Source organism: Eucalyptus grandis, chromosome 4 (genome assembly GCF_016545825.1).
Source record: "Eucalyptus grandis isolate ANBG69807.140 chromosome 4, ASM1654582v1, whole genome shotgun sequence".
Lineage (NCBI taxonomy): Eukaryota > Viridiplantae > Streptophyta > Magnoliopsida > Myrtales > Myrtaceae > Eucalyptus > Eucalyptus grandis.
In genome coordinates this window covers 2,842,969-2,864,403 of record NC_052615.1, presented here as the reverse complement: position 1 = coordinate 2,864,403, position 21,435 = coordinate 2,842,969, and the positions used below count along the sequence as shown (strand labels likewise).

Here is a 21,435-nt window from a genome sequence, read left to right as displayed (position 1 = left end):
ACACATGTATTTGGTGAGCTTAAACGTTTGTGATCATGAGCTGAAACGTTTGTGATCGCGTAGAATTTACTAAGTGTTTGCACTTAAAGTTGTAATCTCTTATTGATTGCATAGTGAAATCCAGCCAAAAGGTTGTTAGCGTGAGAGAATGGGCGTAGGCTTGATCTAAGCCGAGTCACTATAACTTCCGTGTTCTTATTCTCTTCCCTGAACTTCTTTATTGTATTTCTGCATTTATTTGTCAATGTTTATTTTAAACACCTATTCACCCCATCTAGGTATTCATACTAGCACTTTCAGCATTAACATAAGTTCAAGTGTTACTTGTTGATTGACAACCATTGAATGGAATAAGCCTAACTTGGTTGATTATCTTCCATACATCGAGAGGCAACACACTCAATTTTTTTATTTTTTTTTGAAGAAAATTTTTTTTTTTTTTTTTTGGTCGAATTTTGAAGAAATTGACTCACTTGTATTCTCTTTTAACCGAAACCTTGAAGACACAAATCCCGTCCTCCAACAATCCAAGAAGGCTTTTGGTGTTGTTCACCATCTTGGAAGCCAAAATATCTCAACCTAGCCATGTTCATAAACCACGTCCTTTCCGTCCTTTCCATCTTCTCCCTCTTGCAAGCCAAAATAGATTATTCTCTCAACTCGCGTCTCCCGTCACATTGAGATTTTCCACAATTACATTATTTTTGCCTATATTTTCTTATAATTTTAAAGATGAGAGACATGTGAGAACATTGGATATATCTATTTACATTTCCAAATTTAACTTTTGAGTATTTCATGCTATCTCAAATTGACTCAAACAATAACAAAAAACCACTATGATGAGTTATTGTGAGAATATTTAAATAATAAACCATATATTCATTTAACAGCTTAAACTTTTAGAAAATCGACTGTGGTCCCATCAAAATCTTACATAATATCACAACTGAAGGCTCCAAGTTCAAATTTTACTAGGCCCCGTTTGCCTCTCCGATTAAATTTACACGTTTAGCACTAAGCAAAAGATTAGACTAAACATGAGGAGGAATGTTAGAATATTTAAATAATAAATCAAGCCATCATCTAACAACTTAAGTTTTTAGAATAGTTAATCTCATAGTTATTAATGGATCCAAAGTCAGAATGGATGATATCAACCTACTGAGAAAGATTGCAAATTATCCTGAGGAGTATGCCAACTTAGGGAATTTGATATCAACTCAAATTTCATTACATTACTTGAAAAGGTTGTACATCTTTTTTCATTTAAAAGAAGGCTTTGTTGGATTTTTTTCTTAAACCATAATATTTTCAAAAATATTTCTCATTGTGCACGTTTCAACAAGTGATAGACTTGTTATAGGCATTTCGTTCAATTACATTGTTTCGTTCCGGTAGTTACCCTTGAAAATTCAAGAAAACACAACCGCACATGATGCTAGGTTCCTTTAGAAAGGTCTAGGGAATTCAATATATCTGCTTCTGCATGCAAATTGCAATACACAGATGATGGATTGTACTTATATACTTGTACATGAACGCTTGTAAGACTGTTTACTTTGAAAATTTGAGTCATGAAATGAAAATCACATGACCAACACTGGAATTATCTAATTCATGTCTAGATACGTTTGCCTAACTCAAAGTTTTAACTGGATGTTTGCACATTGACCACCAAATTTTATGTTCGGATCCGAGTGTTTTTCTACAACTTATTGGACAAACAATGTTCAGCCAGGTGGAACGTCCTATCTCTAGGAGAGATATTGTTGATAATTTGGGTATTCTGATTGTAGAGAATGGTGAAAGTTAAGAATCTTCGCCCTCTGTTCCTAATGTCCTTCTCCAATCAGATAGATTTTTATGAGGAGCATAAGTGGAAGTGTTGGAGAAACGGTGGAAGCAAGAGGGGCCACTGATGCTGGACTTGGGTGATAACATGACAGCACAATTATGATATCAAAGTGAATATATTGTTTTATCCATGTTTACATCCTCAATGTCTCGATCGACTGTTTATTTTTTTTTCGTTTATTTCATCGAAATATTGTCTCAATTTAGCTGACGCAAAAGATATTCATAGAATTTCTGATCTATTTGCACGGTATAAAAAATTGTTTTTTGCGTGAAATCTCTTCTTACATTTTTAATACATCGTATTGCTCCACTTCTCTTTCCAAGTAATTTGAACATTTTCCCCATAGCCATCTTCTCTAGTTCTGGGGGCATTGCTTCTTGAGGGTGATAATTATGAGTTCTGGGTGGCACTGGGATGTTTATCTAATAATTATACGTTGAAACAACGTTATTCGATCAGAGCATTTGCAGTTACATGCGTCTCTGGATATTGCTTGGAAGGTAGATGGTACCCACTAGCTGATGCTTCCGTTTGTGAATTCTTCGTTTTGATATCGTGTTTAGTGTAGATGTTTCATTGCTCATTTGATTGATTAGCTATTCCGCAAAGGCTTCATAACATCGCGCATCTCATCATCAGCCTCCCTCCTCCTTTTCTCATCCTCCACGACCTGGCGCAAACCCAAACCCAAATAGAAAAGCGCACGAGTCAGGATGAATTCTTCCCAAGTCCAACCAACCGTGAGAAACCCAACAAACCAAAAAGGAAGGCAGGGCAGAATCTTGTACCCTCGTCGCCCCAGACTCCACCACGCAATCGGGAGCCTGCGGCTGGGTTTTGATCGCGAGCTCAGCAGAGCACTCGGTGCATTGGAAGTAAAACCTGAATCTCTGGTTCCCCAAGTACGTCTGCCAAAAAAAAGAAAAGCACAAAGCGATCAACTCCACAAACTCGATACTCGGAGGAAGATTGGAAAACCACGGAATCGAAGGTGTGCAGCACTGACCTCGCCGACGACTTCCTCCTTCCTGGAACTGAACGTTGTCCCCCGGGAGATGTGATTCCCGCAGGTGTTGCACCGGATGCTCATCGGCAGCATGATCCGAACCTTAGCCGGCTGTTTCATGGGCCTCCTCCGAACCCTAGGCAGGTACGAAGACTCGAAATGTAGCTCCGGCGGATACATCTCCTTCATCTTCTCTCCACCTCCAAACTCAGACGACGAACGCGAGCGATCAACGCTTCAAGATCGATCCCTCCCTCTCTCTGAAGTCATACAACCCGAATTTTAATATATTTTTACATAAATTGATGTCATTTGGCGTTATTTTGGACGATCCATTTTTATTTTTAGGTCATTTCATTGACAATGTGAATGAGAAAATTAAATAAAAATTTAATGGAGCTAACAAACAGAATAACATGAAGGATGACCATAATTTGAAGTACTTAGATACAAAAAAAAAAAAAAAAAAAAAAAAAATCAACACGAAAGTGATGGACCGGCGTCAATTTTAGCATTTCCCTGTATTGTGATCCCAAAAAACAATTTTTTTTTTACTTCTTTTTTTCGGCTTTAGGCCTTTTCGAGCGTTTAGGGTCTACAGAGCGGGAAAGTCACGGACAATTCAAGTGAGGAGGGAAGAAGGAAATAAAGGAAATGGAAGCTAAAAAAGTTATTAGAAACTAAACGATTAATGGATTAAATTGGGCTTCGTCTTATTCATATTTTTGGATAAAGTAGAAGGTAGTTTGAAAATAAAATGTTTGGTCGTATCATTTTCTTCCATATAGTCTCGCTTTGGGAGAAAATGTAATAGGCCCAGAGGGCAATTGTTAGTTCTCATTTTCTTTACTAGACAATGCTCACGTTTTTATGTATATTACGCATATGTACACGAATTGCAATAGAAGATTTCGTCTCTCGCACTTTTGCTGAATTTATAGAGAGATATTCATTCATTTGGAATATAACACATTGTACACGTATAAAACTCTTGTTGGACTATACTTGGGGAAAAAAAGGTATTTCACTTTTCAATTTATTTAACATCTATCATAAGTCAATTAATGATGTATCATTTCAATCGTCAATTATATATCAGAGTTAAGATTTTATCATGACATATTAGTACATATAAAGTTAATTTTCGTTTGATTTCTCGTTAGATAGTAGGAAGTTTCAATACAGTGAATGAATTAGAAGTGAGATTTTACAAAATCTTGTAATTTTGAATGATCCTATTTCTATACGTAAGTTTTTCTCGTTGGCGATATAATTAGTATAACCTTGTGATAAAATATCATCAAGGTAAGACCGAGTTTTGTTACATAATTTGGAGAAAACTGACGGTGTATACTAATCCAATCCCACATTATGCAATTTCCGTCCCATACATTACCAACAGAGCTCATTCCCTTTGTTTCCATTTAATTTTATTTAGCCAAATAAAAGAAATATTTTCCTAAGTTATCATTCCCCCTCATCTCTTCTGCTTCCCTCCATCCAAAAATGCTAGTTGCTCTATTTCGATATGGAAACTTTATATTTTCTTATAATTGCCTAAAATGTTGGGGGGACTACATCAACTATACTCTATGCTCGTCCGCTTCAAAATTTTCTTATGTGATATATTTATAAAAAAAAATCATTTAATTATTCTTATAGATTGATCAAAACTCGAATATATGTACTTGTGCGCGTATTGAAAATGACTGGTAAAATTATTCATGAGTAAAGATTGAAGACATGCGTATAAAGGATCCCATAACCTTTTAGAGGTTTGGCGCATCTAGAACAGGCATCGTCCTCCGATAGATGTGCTCGGTGCTTCACAATTAAACAAATTACGTCTGGTACATTTCATTGGACGAATACAGGCATGCAAGGTACTAGGGACGTACATTTGTCGATCTTTAGATTAAGAGCTCCCTTTGTCACATCAAAAATTCACTTTCGGCCCTTGAACTTTTGAATATTTTAATCAAAGTCTTTGAATTTTGATGTAATGCTTTTCCAATCATTCCAGCTCCAAAGCGGCATCTGTCCGCAGCCATTGGAAACATGTCGCAAGGTTGGGGAACAAGTAACCCTATCATTCCATGCGCGCACGAGGGGGGTCATTCAAGCAGCACGGTCGCATATAGATAGATCACGTAAACCTGTGTCTTGAGCAATATTCCCAGAATAATTACTGTCGCCACCTATATTTAATCGAGAATCAAGATGGAGCTAATATGACAAACATCATAAATCAAGATACCACTATGACAATTCTGCATCATAATCGCGGTACTATCCAAAACATATGCCACACAACAAATTTATCGTGGACTGTAATGATGTCAATTGATGTGCTCCATATCAACTGTGCTACTCATGCGGGACACTTGGAAATTGTCTTTGGTGTAAATGAATAGATTAGGGTATTCCTGAAACAGTGCTTGCAGATCCTCATAAACCTAAAGCATCCTATTTTACCTTCTTCTTTTTTGGCATTCCGCAATGATTTTATTTATATTTACATTTGGTCGTCCACTTGTTTCTCTTTAAAGAGAAAAAAAAGAAAAGAAAAAAGAATACAATAGGTTTATCAACATGAGTAATTTCCTGGCATGATTCTCCGGAACTAAACAATGAGCATCGGAAAAATAAAGAAGTGGTTGGGTTTATGCCACTTTGGTTTTTTTTTCCTTTTGTGATATCATCCGAGCGGTACATTTATCCCAAAAAAAAAAAAAAATCATGACACTAAATTTTTGAGGTAAATATGCCACTTAGATACAAATATGAAAATTTTGGTGTCGCAAAAAAAATATCTGAGATTAATGTGTCAAATGAGTATAAATTTGAGGTCCTTTGTGTTTTTTTTCCACTTAGACTCTAGACAAACTTGAGGATAGAGCACTGGACTGGCTTCATATATATCCAGACTTAACTGTATTTTATGGTGGCACCACCATAATTTTGTGAAACCGCCATGGTAGCGCTTCCCTTCCCCAAACCCTAAGATCCACCCGCTTTTCCATAACCTTGTTTTCCCTTTTCTTGCGTTTCTCCTTTTAGTAATGCTACTGAAAAACCAAAAAAAAAAAAAAAAAAAAATAGAACTCTCTTATGATGTTGCTGTGTCAAGCTCCGAGCCGCCAATCAAACAGTTGGGTTGCACCGATCTAGCAATTGCAGTCTTGTATAGGTTGGATATCGCAACTTTTCCTTCGAAATCACTCTGGGTCTCTTTGGATATTAGTCGATTAGCTTGGATCTTCCGTCTCTGGCTGATTTTCCTTGAGTCTCCAGTCCTGATTGTGGTGGAGGAGTAGTTGATGCCTGGATCTGTTTTTGAGGATGATGAGCATTCTCGATGCTTCAGTGCTGGCAGATCGGTAGATATTTCTTTGTTTTTCTAAGACATCATCCTGTTTTAGCTTTCTGATGAATCTCACAAAGGTAGAAGTTCTAAGTATTGAAAAAAGGAGACATACCTGGTTAGCCACTTCAGTAATCCGCCTTGTTCTTTGTCACAACTATAGATCTAGTAATGTCTTTGTTGGGAATAACGGATCCCCGAAAACCGGATTCGACACTAAATCGAACCCCTAAATCAATGCGGAAGACGAAACCCGGGAAAAAACACGTATCACCGATCGTAAAGCACACCACGGATTCGAGTGTACCTTGTTAGCCACAAATTAGACACCAATGTCGAAGATCGAGGAAGAAATTCTGATCCGATGATGTCAATTCGCCTTGAAAAAGGGAAGCCGGCGTCGCCTTAAGCGTATTGTTCTTGTTGGAGGGAGAGAGAGCGTTGGAGAGAAGAAGACGTACATTCATTATCCAAAAGGTGTCATCTCTCTCTCTCTCTCTCTCTCCTCCCTTTTATACCTTCCCCCATCCACGGGCCCTATTCCCGTGGGCCGAGCCTTTTGGGCCCAGCATGGGCGGACGGGCCTTAAGCCCATCACCAATTAAAACCATCAGTCTTAAATTGGTATCCATGGAGAGTAAAGAAGAAAATGAAATGCGAGTGGCGGCACTATGTAAACGCCTAGGTCACCTTTGGTCTGAGGAGGATGTTGTTGAAGTCTCCACTGAAATCTCTCCGCAAAAAAGGGAGGAATGTAAACGTATACTCTTTGGTAAGCTCTATTCCAAACCCAATGTCAATTACCCAGCCTTTTTCTCCACAATGAAAAAAGCATGGAAAACTGAAACTGTAACATGTTCATAAAAAGAACCTAGGCTATTTACCTTTGTCTTTCAAATGGAGGAGGAAAAAGAGAGGGTCATGAAGACATCACCTTGGTCTTATTCTTGTAACTTGCTAGTTTTAAGACATTGCGAGCCAGAAGTTCCAGAGCACTATTATGATTTTACTAAAGCTGTTTTATGGGTGCGTATTGGAGGTATTCCCCCTGGCTGGAGAGTAGAGCAAGTCTTTAAAGATCTGGGAAGCAGACTCGGACAAGTTATGGAAGTTCACCTTGATACAACAGGTAACCATCAATAGAAAGGAGGAAGAGTGAGAATAGAAGTTGACCTAAATGTTCCACTGAAATCGGGGGCAATCTTGGATATTGGTTCCAAATGACTTTAGTGGAATTCAAGTATGAGCACCTCCCACATTATTGTTATTCTTGTGGGAGAATAGGGCACTATGCTTCTGACTGTGCTGAAATTCCTTATGCGCAATCACCTTGGGCAAACAACAAAATAGGACCATACGAGCCTTGGTTGAAGGCAGAAGCATGTGAGCACAGCCCTTATTGGGAAACATTTTATGGTAAAATTGAAGAAGAAATTATTGTGGAAATAAAATATTACATTTTATGGTAGAAGTATCATGGGAAAATCGGTTCAATATAGCTACTCGAAGCTGCTCTTGCACTCAAGGAAATGCATTCTAGCAAAATCATTCATGGCAACATCAAGTCGACGAATATACTTTTAGATCAAAATTACTCGGTGAAAATATCTTATTTTGGAACTTCAATACTTATATCACCAAAGCATAATCATCTCATAGCCACCAAAATAGAAGGCACCTTGGGTTACATTGGTCTAGAATATTTAACCACTGATAAGCTAACAATTGAGAGTGATGTGTACAACTTTGGAGATGGTATAGACAATGCCATATGACCGCCGCACGATCATCACATGACCACCGCACGATCACCGCACGATCGTCGCATGACCACCACACGACCGCCGCACGACCACCGACCGCCATTTGTCACAAAGCAAAGTTGGTTACTTATGATCCCACCTTCGGAATGAAGAGGAGTACAAGAATTTATCAACATTAATTTGAGGTTGTGAAATGAAAAATAAGCGCCACAACTGCATTCTTTTGGCTCAAATAATTCTAATGAATCTTTACCAATACTAAAAAAATTCTATTGAAACATCATTAAAGATATTCACTAATTTAACATGCATCAAGTTTATTTACTGAGTGAGTGAGAGAGATTCACTAATTTAACATCCATTGCCTTTGTTTAGTGACTGACTGAGTGACTAAGTGAGAGAGAACCTATTGCCAAATATGTTGAGGTTGGGGCTCAAATTAATGCTCCATTGGATACTGCCTAAAATATTCAATAATTAACATCGACATCCAATGTTCCAATTTAAGCAATACTAACAAAAAGTTCGAATCTTTACGGAGGCAGAGCTAGCAAAAGCAACCAACAACTATGATGAAAGCAAGAAGTTAGGTGAGGGCGATTTTGGTTCCATCTAAAGAGGGAGAATAGCCATGGGCGAGGGCAATTTTGGTTCCGAGAATAAAGGGAGAATAGCGGCAGACATCGAGGTCGTGGTCAAGAAGCCTAAAGATGTGCACAAGCCTCTAATGAAGAAGGAATTCCAAGATGAACTTAAAACTATGATACCAAAAAACTTCAAAGATGTGGTGAAGCTCCATGGCTTATGTTTGGAGACTAGAATACCCTTGCTAGTTTATGAATATATAAGGAACGGTACTACTCTCTTCAAACACATCCATCCGAAGCATCGTGGGAAAATCGACTCAATAAAGTCGCTGAAGCTGCTCTTGCACTCAAGGAAATGCATTCTAGCAAAATCATTCGTGGCAACATCAAGTCGACGAATATACTTCTGGATCAAAATTACTCGGTGAAAATATCTAATTTGGAACTTCAATACTTATATCACCAGAGCATAGTCATCCCGTAGCCACCGAAATAGAAAGCACCTTGGGCTACATCGATCCAGAATATTTAACCACCAGTAAGCTAACAATTGAGAGTGATGTATACAGCTTTGGAGTTGTCCTAGTGGAGTTGCTCACCGAAAAGAAGCCTACAAATTCTGTTACTAATGAGTTTGAAGAGCCAATAAATATTATCCCTCATTTCATCTCTTCCGCGAAGGGCGGGACCCTCTCCCAAATCATAAGTTTTGAGGCCCCTAGGGGAGATGAAATCAAGCAAGTAAAAACAGTTGCTGAGATTGCAGTGAAACGCTTAGACCAAAGCAAGAGGACTCTAATAATTTTCCTCGCCTAATCATTTTTTTTAAAATTCTCAAAATTATCGATTGAATGATTAAACATTTAATTTGAATCATATATATTTCATTGCAAAGTCTTACATTCAAAATAACCTCTCCAACCTCCCTAGATATATGGAGCTTTACTATATATATATGTGAACAGGCGAATTACATATATTCTTAACGTTTGTTTAAGTTGTATAGTCCAAATTTTTTGTAGTAAAAAAAAAAAAAAAAAAGCAATATCTTGTATTGAACTATGTTCAAGATTTTCGGGGTTTTGATGGCAAGTCAATTACCATTTAATTTAAGAAGATTCAATCAAAACTAAAATAAAATCATTATTCTATTCATTGCTTGAGATGGGTTTTCTCCTATAAGCGATGTTAATTACTAGGCATAATATTACTAATAATTTAGAGATTTAGATTGCACCAGCATGCGATACAATTATATAAAATTTTACATTTTAAGAAAGGGGCACTTTTATAACACTTATTAAGCAGTCGAACAAAAGATGTACATAGATAATATTTTTATTGTAACAGGTGTAATTAGTATTTATCAATCAAATCCTTATCCAAATGGTATGCTTCACTCTTGCTTTTAAGGACTGATTAACAATATTTCTTATGTTTATTTAGGGCAACGTCGTACGTGTCTTTTCTCTCAACGTGTTCTAAAAAGGAAAAAAATCCAATAAGAACACCACACTACAAAATTTACTCTATACAAGCAATTTTACAAGTAGTAGACACGTGCTTATTTTCCAACTAGAAAATTAATGAGTGAAGAATTGACAAAATATGAGAATAATGGGAATAACAAGCAAGAGAAAATTGAAGAGCGTCAGAATTTAAATAAATGACTTATGTTCTCAGATCATGTTAAACTTACTATTTTTTTGAAAAATTTAAATTATTAAAAACCATGTCAACAATTTATTTATGGCAAACTACATCACCAAATAATGCGGCATCATACATTTTTGTAGTCGATTTATTGCTGAAAGCATGAGACCCAACACGAAGCATGCCTTCATTTAAATACATGGAAATCACATACTACATCATCTAGCAAGTATAGTTCACTACTTATTTTTGGAAAAATAGATCATACATTGCCGGCATAAAAGAAGTTTCATATAAGCAGTCTCGGCATCTTTGATTTAAAGATTATTACTATCAATCTTTTAAATCAATGGTGTATGCAGTCATTCTTGTAAAATTTTATTTACACCGGTTGCATATGCTACAATTACTCTATGTTTTCTCCAATATAGCTTTTCGTAGCTTGCAATTATGTATCTAGACAACAAGGATACTTGTGTAAATAAGATATATTATTGTACATCATAATAGAATTACTGTTATAGTATATTTAATAGGCACAGTGGAAGGAAATTGCAACAAGCACTTGTAACTAAATCCCACTAAGTATTTATCATAAGAGTTCCTCTGAACACATAACATGATGTTCTATTTAAGCGACTGCTAATTTGAGCGGGCCCATTACTGTCGGCTCACCATGATATAATGAAAGAACAATTAAGATAATCCTATGTCATGGCACAATCAAATATACACAACAAACAAAATAAGATTTTTCAAGGTCAACAAGCAATTAGGAAGTTTCGAACTTCCAATGCGGCTCGCGTTGTCCAAAGCAACCAGAAAGTAAGCTTTACTCAAGATGGTGAAAAGTTTTACCCGAAATGCTGAAAAAAAAAAAAAAACTTGGTGTGTCTTTTTTTTTTTCTGATGTATATTATTCTGTCTTGCATTTCTTCATATAGCAATCAGATCCTTCAATTTGTTATATTGACACAATTGGCCCTTTCACCTATTTGTCCATGCGAGTATATAATGGGCTGGGGTGAATGGCTCATACCTAAATCCCACTCTGTGAACAAGGACAGAGGCACAAAGGTCCCAAAAGAGAAAGAGAGAGAGAGAGAGAGAGTTTTTCGGACATGAAGGTAGTGCAGTAGCTTCTACTGGTGGCTGTGGCCTGGTGGTTGCGACAAGGCGGTGCTACCATCGTGGCCGGACACTGTGCACATAGGTGTGGGAGAGTGCCCATACCTTATCCCTTCGGGCTCGAACGCCATTGTGCGAGGTCCGAAGAGTTTTTGCTCAATTGCACTACCACCGATGGGAGCGGTGGTCAACTATGGTTGGGGAATACTCCGATACGCAAGATCTCATTTGGCGACTCGACCATGGTCGTCAGCATCCCCGAACTACACGACTGCTACAACAAGACTGGCTGGTCAGTAAACAGAAGCGATAATCTGTACATCGATCTATCTTCATATCCACCGTACAGATTGTCATCCACCCGGAACAACCTCACAGTCCTCGGCTGTGACACCTACGTGCTCATGACCGACAGAGATAGGTTTTTCCGGAGCGGCTGCATCTCCTACTGCAGCGAGTACGTCGACTTGGCGAAGGAGACCACTTGCTCTGGTCTCGGTTGCTGTCAAGCGTCCATTCCGAAGGGGCTCAAGATGCTCCGCATTAGAATCTCCTCCGTCGATGGACACGTGTCGGTCTCGCAATTCAACCCCTGTGGAGTGGCCTTCGTTGGGGACAAAATGTCATTCAACCTCTCCAGCAGGAGACTCCCGACCTTGAATGATTTGGGCAAGAGGGCGGACCTTGTTCTGGACTGGATGATCGGATGGGACGTCACTTGCGCACAGGCGAGGTTGAACCAGTCGAGCTATGGCTGTGGCAACAACACTGACTGTGATGACTTCACGGATGGACAGGGTTACCGTTGCTTTTGCAAGGCTGGGTACGAGGGGAATCCCTATAATCGCTCCCGCGGGTGTAAAGGTAATTAACATATGTGACTTATGCATTATCACCTCTGAATGAACTGTGTGGACAACTAATTTATGCATGGTTCCCATCTAATTTACCCATTTAATGAGGCGCCGTTTGAATTTTACCCCCTCTCTCTCTCTCCTTCTCCTCAACCTTTACCTCCACTCTCTGGCTTGCACCTCATGACATTGCCGCCGCCACATCATTCGGCCACCACCTTAGCTGAGCCTAGCGTCGGCCTTCATGCTCGTCGGACCACACAACCGACTCTCTCTCTCTCTCTCTCTCTCTCTCTCTCTCTCTCTCTCTCTCTCTCTCTCTACCATACCAAAACACACTCTGTGTCCTCCACGGCAACAGCTACTCTACTTCGGAGATGACAACAAAGTGCCTCCACCACTCCAAGCAACGACCATGACGACTCTCTCTCTCTCTCTCTCTCTCTCTCTCTCTCTCTCTCTCTCTCTCTCTCTCTCTCTCTCTCCCTCAGTCCGTTTTGTACCTTATCTCAGCATTGACAAGTCCCCCCGAACGTCTCCTCGGAATGAAGGAGATGAGATATGCTTGCTAGTCTCTTCCATTAACGGAGGAGACCATATCTATAAGTCTCCTACGAAGAAGACAAAACTGCTGCAACATTTCATAAAGAGCGACGTGGCAATGGTGCGTGCGTGATGGTGGTGGTGGGGAAGTGGGAGAAAACGTTAGAATACCAGCTCAGATTTAAAATAGTCCATTAAATGAATGAAACGTGTCATCCTTTGGGGTCCACTGTCAGAAATTTTGAACGTGTCTCTCTCCTCTGTCTCACGGGACGCTCTCTGCTCTCTCCTTCCCCAACGACGCTTTGCTCTCTCACTCCCCCTCTCGACTCACGATCTGCTCTCTCTCGCACACCCACCTCACTCATGCTTGTAAAGATCAATCTTCTCATTCCTAGGTAAATGATATTAAAACAGCAACCCCTCGCCTTGCTCTTGCAACGTGGGGTTCATGCATCACTGCAAAAGCTCGATTTCTGCAAGTTTTCTATGCAGATCCTTTCTGAGCTCTTGTGCCCTCAATGAGGTCACGTAGATAGAGTTCGAGGCAGCGATGATCTCCATCGATGGCAAAGAATGACGCCATTGTTGAGCTCGAATTCCATAGGGAGAGAGACAAAGGATATGGAAAGGGAGATATTTTAAAAGAGAGTAAATATTTGTCACAATACTATGACCAAAACTTGAATGGGATAGCATTGCCCGTCTAATAATTCATGCACCAACTTGTTCAATCTGTTTTTGCCATTAAACAAGATAAATGTTCAATTTGTCTTCTGCATAATGTAGACATTAATGAGTGCGAGGACCCACAGAAATACCCATGCCGTGGAAAGTGCGAGAATCTGCCCGGGAGCTACAGATGTGACTGCGACGGTGATAATCGTCGCGATATAGCTCTTGCAAGTAAGTCTATCTCCTCATCATTCACCTAATAGTTCATATTCTATCGTCTATTCTTGATTTTGCAATATGTTTATATGTTTTAAAGATTATTATATGAGTTGGTGTAATCCCAATAACACAAGCAATGAGCCACAGGCTGCCAAGTTTCCTATTGAGTTCTAGGCTAAAGCTATTTACATCTTTTCTTTGTTTTTTTTCTTTTTAACCTCCCTCCTCGCCCCTTTTTGTTTTCTGTTTCTTCTGAAGCCAACACTTTGAAACTACGTGCGTGGGAGGATACGCAGCAGATCTAAATGAAAATTCCTCCTCTACCCAAACCTGCAAATCTTGGGCCAAAAAAGAACAGCTAGGCCTACAGATTTCAAGAGGGAAAAACCCTATAATTTAAAGCGAAAGTGAGCACAAATTTGGACTAGAAAAGAAAAAAGAAAAATGGAGCACCAAATTAACCAATGACATATGAAGGTGATTGTTGAAGAAGGCAATGCAGTCGAGCTTCCTTAAAATCTGAACTGTGAAAATATTGGCCAAAAAAGCAGCACGGGAAGAGCTTAGTGACACGTGAGTCTGATCAATGATTTATTTCAAAACTTTCTCGGCTCCTCTCGTGAGTTGCTGAAGTGACAATTGCTCTTCAACAACCAAACTATTAACACCAATACATATCAAACATAAATATAGGATAAGGTAACAATATAAATTTCACTCTTACTATAAGTAACAAATCATAAGAACGAACACGTAAGGCGAGCAATGAGCAAGTGAGGTTGAGACGAGTGAAGAGGGTTTCTTTTGGGGGGGAGGGGGTTCTCTCTACTTTCTAATTTACATAGCAAATTGGAAGCACTAGGATTTGCAGTTGACAAAAGCATTAACATATAATATATTAGATACAATATATAATATGTCCGAGGTTGGTCTAACCTGAACCAATCATAAACTCTCAAGACCAAGAACCAACCTATATAGTGCAAAATCCGAGGTTCCAGGACCAAGGACCGACCCAATATCCTTGGAAATCAAACTAAAATTGGCTAGGTTGGGGCAGTCTAGGGTAGGTCCAGAGTTGACCCTAGACCGATGCTCATCCTTGTTTGTGACCCATCAATTAGAGTTTCCACCAATAGAATGGACGAAAAAATTAAAAACATTTAAGCATGATAACTATAAGGTGCATAATTGGTTATACAATTCCCCCCAAGTTTTGATACCATTTATTGATGGAAAGATCTAAACAAGGGAGATCAATGCCTTATCATTCTCTTTTATTACAAACCTTCTTCATTATAATCAAGGAAAGACGTTATAGAAGATGTTGTAACACATAATAAATTGAATTCATTCCATTACTTATTCACTTTATAATGACATGTCAAATTTCAAAGAATGACATTTATAACGATTGTCACATAGTATGTAATATGTGTAACCCACTTGTCACAAAACAATTTCTATCACCATTAAATTGGGCAGTAATATATTGAAAGATTGACTAACCATCCAAATCAATGGTAATGGTTATAAATATATAAATATATATTAAAAATATTAAATGGGTTGTGAATTTGAAATTAATCTTTTTTTTATGAAGTATGTGGAGCGTATGAGGATTGCATGCTTGAATAAGTAATCTAGTAACATATATTCTTTGGCAGTGATTCTTGTACCCGTCGTCTGCATATATATGCTGGTGCTTTAGCCTCAGTCACGTGGAATTGGAGAATTAGAAAGATAAACTTCAAACGAAATAGAGGAAAGTTCTTCAAAAGTCAAGGAGTTCAAATCTTTACGGAGGCAAAGCTGGCAAAAGCAACCAACAACTACGATGAAAGCAAGAAGCTAGGCGAGGGTAGTTTCGGTTCCGTCTATAAAGGGAGAGTAGCAGTGGGCAAGAGTGGTTCCGGTTCCGTCAATAGAGGAAGAACAACAATGGATATCGAGGTCGTGGTCAAGAAGCCTAAAGATGTGCACAAGCCTCTAATGAAGAAAGAATTCCAAGATGAACTTCTAACTGTGATGCAAACAAACCACAAAAATATGGTGAAGCTCTATGGCATATGTTTGGAGACTAGAATACCTTTGCTAGTTTATGAATACATTTTGAATGATACCCACCTCAATACCCTCTTCAAACACATCCATCCGGAAGTGTCAACCTTCTTGAGATCGTGGAAAAACCAACTCAAAATAGCCACTGAAGCTACACTTGCACTCAAGGAAATGCATTCTAGTGAAATCATTCATGGCAACATCAAGTCAATGAATATACTTATTGATCAAAATTACTCAGTGAAAATATCCGATTTTGGAACTTCAGTACTTAAATCATTGTAGCATAGTCACATCGTAGCCACTGAAATAGAAGGCACATTGGACTACATTGATCAGAATATTTAACCACTGGTAAGCTAACAATTAAAATGATGTATACAATTTTGGAGTTGTCCTCATGGAGTTGCTCACCAGAAAAAAGCCTACAAGTTTTGTTGCTAATAAGTCCGAGGAGCCAATCAGTATTATCCCTCATTTCATCTCTTCCATGAATGACGGGACACTATTCGATGTCATAAATTTTAAGGCCGCTAGTGAAGATGAAATCAAGGAAGTAGAAGTGGTTGCTAAGATTGCAGTGAAGTGCTTGGACCAAGCAATAGAAAGAGGCCAACAATGAGTGAAGTGGCTCAGCAACTCCCCCCAATTCCAGTAGACAATGCAAAGCCCAAATTCGAAGAGGCTAGAAACTGTCCAGAGCCAAATTCGAATAGGCTAGAATCTGTCCCACAGTTAAGATTTCAGTGATTGACTATCTTTCTTGTCTAGGATTGGATTAAGTATGTTCCTGCATTTGATCCTTTATTCCTGTAGTAACATGTAGTAATTGCCCATAATGACTTATAGGGTTGATTGTGTGATTTGAACATGTGTTATGTTGCCATTTGCTGGGGTCTTATGTTTGTGCAAGCATAACTTTTATAATTTTTGCATTTATTTATTTTTTTCTTCTTACTTATGAACCGTTGACCGCCAACTGCCACCCCACGACTGCCGCACGATCGTCGCACGATCACCGCACGACCGCCGCACAATCGTCGCACGACCGCCGCGCGACCGTGTAGATCTGGTCAATGTTTTCTTCAACCCTAGAGCTCTGGTTAATTTGGGCGAGTTTCTGAACCACTTCACTCATTGTTGGCCTCTTCCTCTTGCTTTGGTCTAAGCATTTCACTGCAATCTCAGCAACTGTTTTTACTTGCTTGATTTCATCTCCCCTAGGGGCCTAAAAACTTATGATTTGGAAGAGGGTCCCGCCCTTCACGGAAGAGATGAAATGAGGGATAATATTTATTGGCTCTTCAAACTCATTAGTAATAGAACTTGTAGGCTTCTTTTCGGTGAGCAACTCCACAAGGACAACTCCAAAGCTGTATACATCACTCTCAATTGTTAGCTTACCGGTGGTTAAATATTCTGGATCGATGTAGCCCAAGGTGCTTTCTATTTTGGTGGCTACGAGATGACTATGCTCCGGTGATATAAATACTGAAGTTCCAAAATCAGTATCATCCCTCATTTCATCTCTTCCGTGAATGACGACACACTCTTCGATGTCATAAATTTTAAGGCCTCTAGTGAAGATGAAATCAAGGAAGTAGAAGTGGTTGCTAAGATTGCAATGAAGTGCTTGGACCAAAGCAATAGAAAGAGGCCAACAATGAGTGAAGTGGCTCAGCAACTCCCCCCAATTCCAATAGACAATGCATAGCCCAAATTCGAAGAGGCTAGAAACTGTCTGGAGCCAAATTCGAAGAGGCTAGAATCTGTCCCACAGTTAAGATTTCAGTGACTGACTGTCTTTCTTGTCTAGGATTGGATTAAGTATGTTCCCGCATTTGATCCTTTATTCCTGTAGTAACATGTAGTAATTGCCCATAAGGATTTATAGGGTTGATTGTGTGATTTGAACATGTGTTATGTTGCCATTTGCTGTGGTCCTATGTTTGTGCAAGCATAACTTTTATAATTTTTGCATTTATTTGTTTTTTCTTCTTACTTACGAACCGCTGACCGCCAACTGCCGCCCCACGACCGCCGCACGATCGTCGCACAACCACCGCACGACCGCCGCACGATCGTCGCACGACCGCCGCGCGACCGTGTAGCTCTGGTCAATGTTTTCTTCAACCCTAGAGCTCTAGTTAATTTGGGCGAGTTTCTTAACCACTTCACTCATTGTTGGCCTCTTCCTCTTGCTTTGGTCTAAGCATTTCACCGCAATCTCAAAGAACTGTTTTTACTTGCTTGATTTCATCTCCCCTAGGGGCCTCAAAACTTATGATTTGGGAGAGGGTCCCGCCCTTCGCGGAAGAGATGAAATGAGGGATAATATTTATTGGCTCTTCAAACTCATTAGTAACAGAACTTGTAGGCTTCTTTTCGGTGAGCAACTCCACGAGGACAACTCCAAAGCTATATACATCACTCTCAATTGTTAGCTTACCGGTGGTTAAATATTCTAGATCGATGTAGCCCAAGGTGCTTTCTATTTCGGTGGCTACGAGATGACTATGCTCCGGTGATATAAGTACTGAAGTTCCAAAATCAGTATCATCCCTCATTTCATCTCTTCCATGAATGACGACACACTCTTCGATGTCATAAATTTTAAGGCCGCTAGTGAAGATGAAATCAAGGAAGTAGAAGTGGTTGCTAAGATTGCAGTGAAGTGCTTGGACCAAAGCAATAGAAAGAGGCCAACAATGAGTGAAGTGGCTCAGCCAACTCCCCCAATTCCAAAAGAGACAATGCAAAGCCCAAATTCGAAGAGGCTAGAAACTGTCGAGCCAAATTCGAAGAGGCTAGAATCTGTCCCACGCTTAAGACTTCAAGATTATTGTCTTTCTTGTCTAGGATTGGATTAAGTATGTTCCTGCATTTGATCCTTTATTCTGTAGTAACATGTAGTAATTGCCCAAAAGGACTTATAGGGTTGATTGTGTGATTTGAACATGTGTTATGTTGCCATTTGTTGTGGTCTTATGTTTGTGCAAGCATAACTCTTATAATTTTTGCATTTATTTATTTTTTCTTCTTACTTACGAACTGTTGACAGCCAACTGCCGCCCCACTACTGCCGCATGACTGCCGCACGATCGTCGCACGACCACCGCACGACCGCCGCACGATCATCGCACGACCGCCGCGCAACCGTGCAACTCTGGTCAATGTTTTCTTCAACCCTGGAGCTCTGGTTAATTTGGGTGAGTTTCTTAACCACTTCACTCATTGTTGGCCTCTTCCTCTTGCTTTGGTCTAAGCATTTCACTGCAATCTTAGCAACTGTTTTTACTTGCTTGATTTCATCTCCCTAGGGGCCTCAAAACTTATGATTTGGGAGAGGGTCATGCCCTTCAAGAAGAGATGAAATGAGGGATAATATTTATTGGCTCTTCAAACTCATTAGTAACAGAACTTGTAGGCTTCTTTTCGGTGAGCAACTCCACTACGACAACTCCAAAGCTGTATACATCACTCTCAATTGTTAGCTTACTGGTGATTAAATATTCTGGATCAATGTAGCCCAAGGTGCCTTCTATTTCGGTGACTACGAGATGACTATGCTCCGGTGATATAAGTACTGAAATTCCAAAATCAGATATTTTCACCGAGTAATTTTGATCCAGAAGTATATTCGTTGACTTGATGTTGCCATGAATGATTTTGCTAGAATGCATTTCCTTGAGTGCAAGAGCAGCTTCAACAACTATATTGAGCCAATTTTCTCACGATAATTATGGATGAATGTGTTTGAAGAGAGTAGTACCGTTCCAAATATATTCATAAACCTGCAAGGGTATTCTAGTCTCCAAACTTAAGCCATGGAGCTTCACCACATTTTTGAAGTTTTTTAGTATCACAATTTTAAGTTCATCTTGGAATTCCTTCTTCATTAGAGGCTTGTGCACATCTTTGTGCACATCTTTGTGCACATCCAGCGTTGAAGAAAACATTGAACAGAGCTCCACGGTCGCACGGCGTCGTCGACAATCGTGCGGCAGATTGTTCGGTGGTTCGTAAATAAGAAGAGAAAACAAATGAATGCAAAAATTATAAATTTTTACCAAACGCATTTCTATTATTTTCTATTCCAAGAATATAAATTTTTTATAATTACCAAACCTTGTTTTACTCAGAATTGTTCCCCGAGTAGAAGTGGAAAAAAACTATTTCCGAATAAAATATGGTTTGCTGATTATACAAAATTTCTTTTCTTGGAATAGAAATACGTTTGGTAAAAATTTATAATTTTTACATTTATTTGTTTTTTCTTCTTTCTTACTTACGAACCGCTGACCGCCAATCGCCGCCCCACGACCGCCGCACGATCGTTCCGCACGACCGCCGCACGATCGTCGCACGACCGCCGCGCGACCGTGCAGCTGCTCTGTCAATGTTTTCTTCAACCCTAGAGCTCTGGTTAATTTGGGCGAGTTTCTTAACCACTTCACTCATTGTTGGCCTCTTCCTCTTGCTTTGGTCTAAGCATTTCACTGCAATCTCAGCAACTGTTTTTACTTGCTTGATTTCATCTCCCCTAGGGGCCTCAAAACTTATGATTTGGGAGAGGGTCCCGCCCTTCGCGGAAGAGATGAAATGAGGGATAATATTTATTGGCTCTTCAAACTCATTAGTAACAGAACTTGTAGGCTTCTTTTCGGTGAGCAACTCCACGAGGACAACTCCAAAGCTGTATACATCACTCTCAATTGTTAGCTTACCGGTGGTTAAATATTCTGGATCGATGTAGCCCAAGGTGCTTTCTATTTCGGTGGCTACGAGATGACTATGCTCCGGTGATATAAGCAGTGAAGTTCCAAAATCAGATATTTTCACCGAGTAATTTTGATCCAGAAGTATATTCGTTGACTTGATGTTGCCATGAATGATTTTGCTAGAATGCATTTCCTTGAGTGCAAGAGCAGCTTCAGCAACTATATTGAGCCGATTTTCCCACGATAATTATGGATGAATGTGTTTGAAGAGAGTAGTACCGTTCCAAATATATTCATAAACCTACAAGGGTATTCTAGTCTCCGAACATAAGCCATGGAGCTTCACCACATTTTTGAAGTTTTTTAGTATCACAATTTTAAGTTCATCTTGGAATTCCTTGTTCATTAGAGGCTTGTGCACATCTTTGTGCACATCCAGGATTGAAGAAAACATTGACCAAAGCTCCACGGTCACGTGGCGATGGTGCGGGTCGTGCGATCTGCACGATCGCTACGCGATCGTTCGGCGATCGTGCGATGATCGTGCGGCAGTCGTGCAATGATCGTGCGGTGGTCGTGGGGCGGCAATTGGCGGTCGGCGGTTCGTAAGTAAGAAGAAAAAACAATTAAATGCAAAAATTGTAAATTTTTACTAAACTCATTTCTATTATTTTTCTATTCCAAGAATAAAAATTTTGTATAATTACCAAACCTTATTTTACTTAGAAATTGTTGTCATAGTAAAAATAGAAAAAAAAAACTTTTCTGAAAAGAAATAATTCTCTGGAATAAAAGCGTTGTCATACGTACCTCTTCTCCTCTGCACCGTTTCTCGCGGTGGCGGGAAGTTGCCATTTTCCAATTTGTGACCTGCATATCCTAAGCCTACTCGCATCGCCCTGTGTTGCTCTGTGGATCGTCTTCATCAATTCATCAGATAGTTCCCTCTCCAAAAAGTCGTTCTCTCTCTCTTTCTCTTTCTCGTCCGCCCTCCTCTGTC

The 21,435-nt window shown here is 39.4% G+C and overlaps 1 protein-coding gene across 1 annotated transcript; it reads right to left on the bottom strand.

Moving 5' to 3' along the window:
• Positions 1-2,453: 2,453 nt before the first annotated feature.
• On the bottom strand, positions 2,454-3,056 carry LOC120292932 (splicing factor YJU2-like). Its single transcript, XM_039311493.1, has 3 exons — positions 2,868-3,056; positions 2,620-2,769; positions 2,454-2,531 (listed from the first exon to the last, which is right to left on the bottom strand). Exons 1-3 carry the CDS (start codon positions 3,054-3,056, stop codon positions 2,454-2,456), a joined length of 417 nt encoding a protein of 138 aa, XP_039167427.1.
• Between the last annotated feature and the right edge of the window lie 18,379 nt (positions 3,057-21,435).

Excerpts from the sequence above, each read along its gene's own strand:
- LOC120292932 (XM_039311493.1), bottom strand. The coding sequence starts at position 3,056 with ATGAAGGAGATGTATCCGCCGGAGCTACATTTCGAGTCTTCGTACCTG. Across the intron at positions 2,770-2,867 it reads AGGAGGAAGTCGTCGGCGAG|ACGTACTTGGGGAACCAGAG; the intron begins GTCAGTGCTGCA and ends TTTTTTTGGCAG. Across the intron at positions 2,532-2,619 it reads CTGCCCTGCCTTCCTTTTTG|GTCGTGGAGGATGAGAAAAG; the intron begins GTTTGTTGGGTT and ends GGTTTGCGCCAG.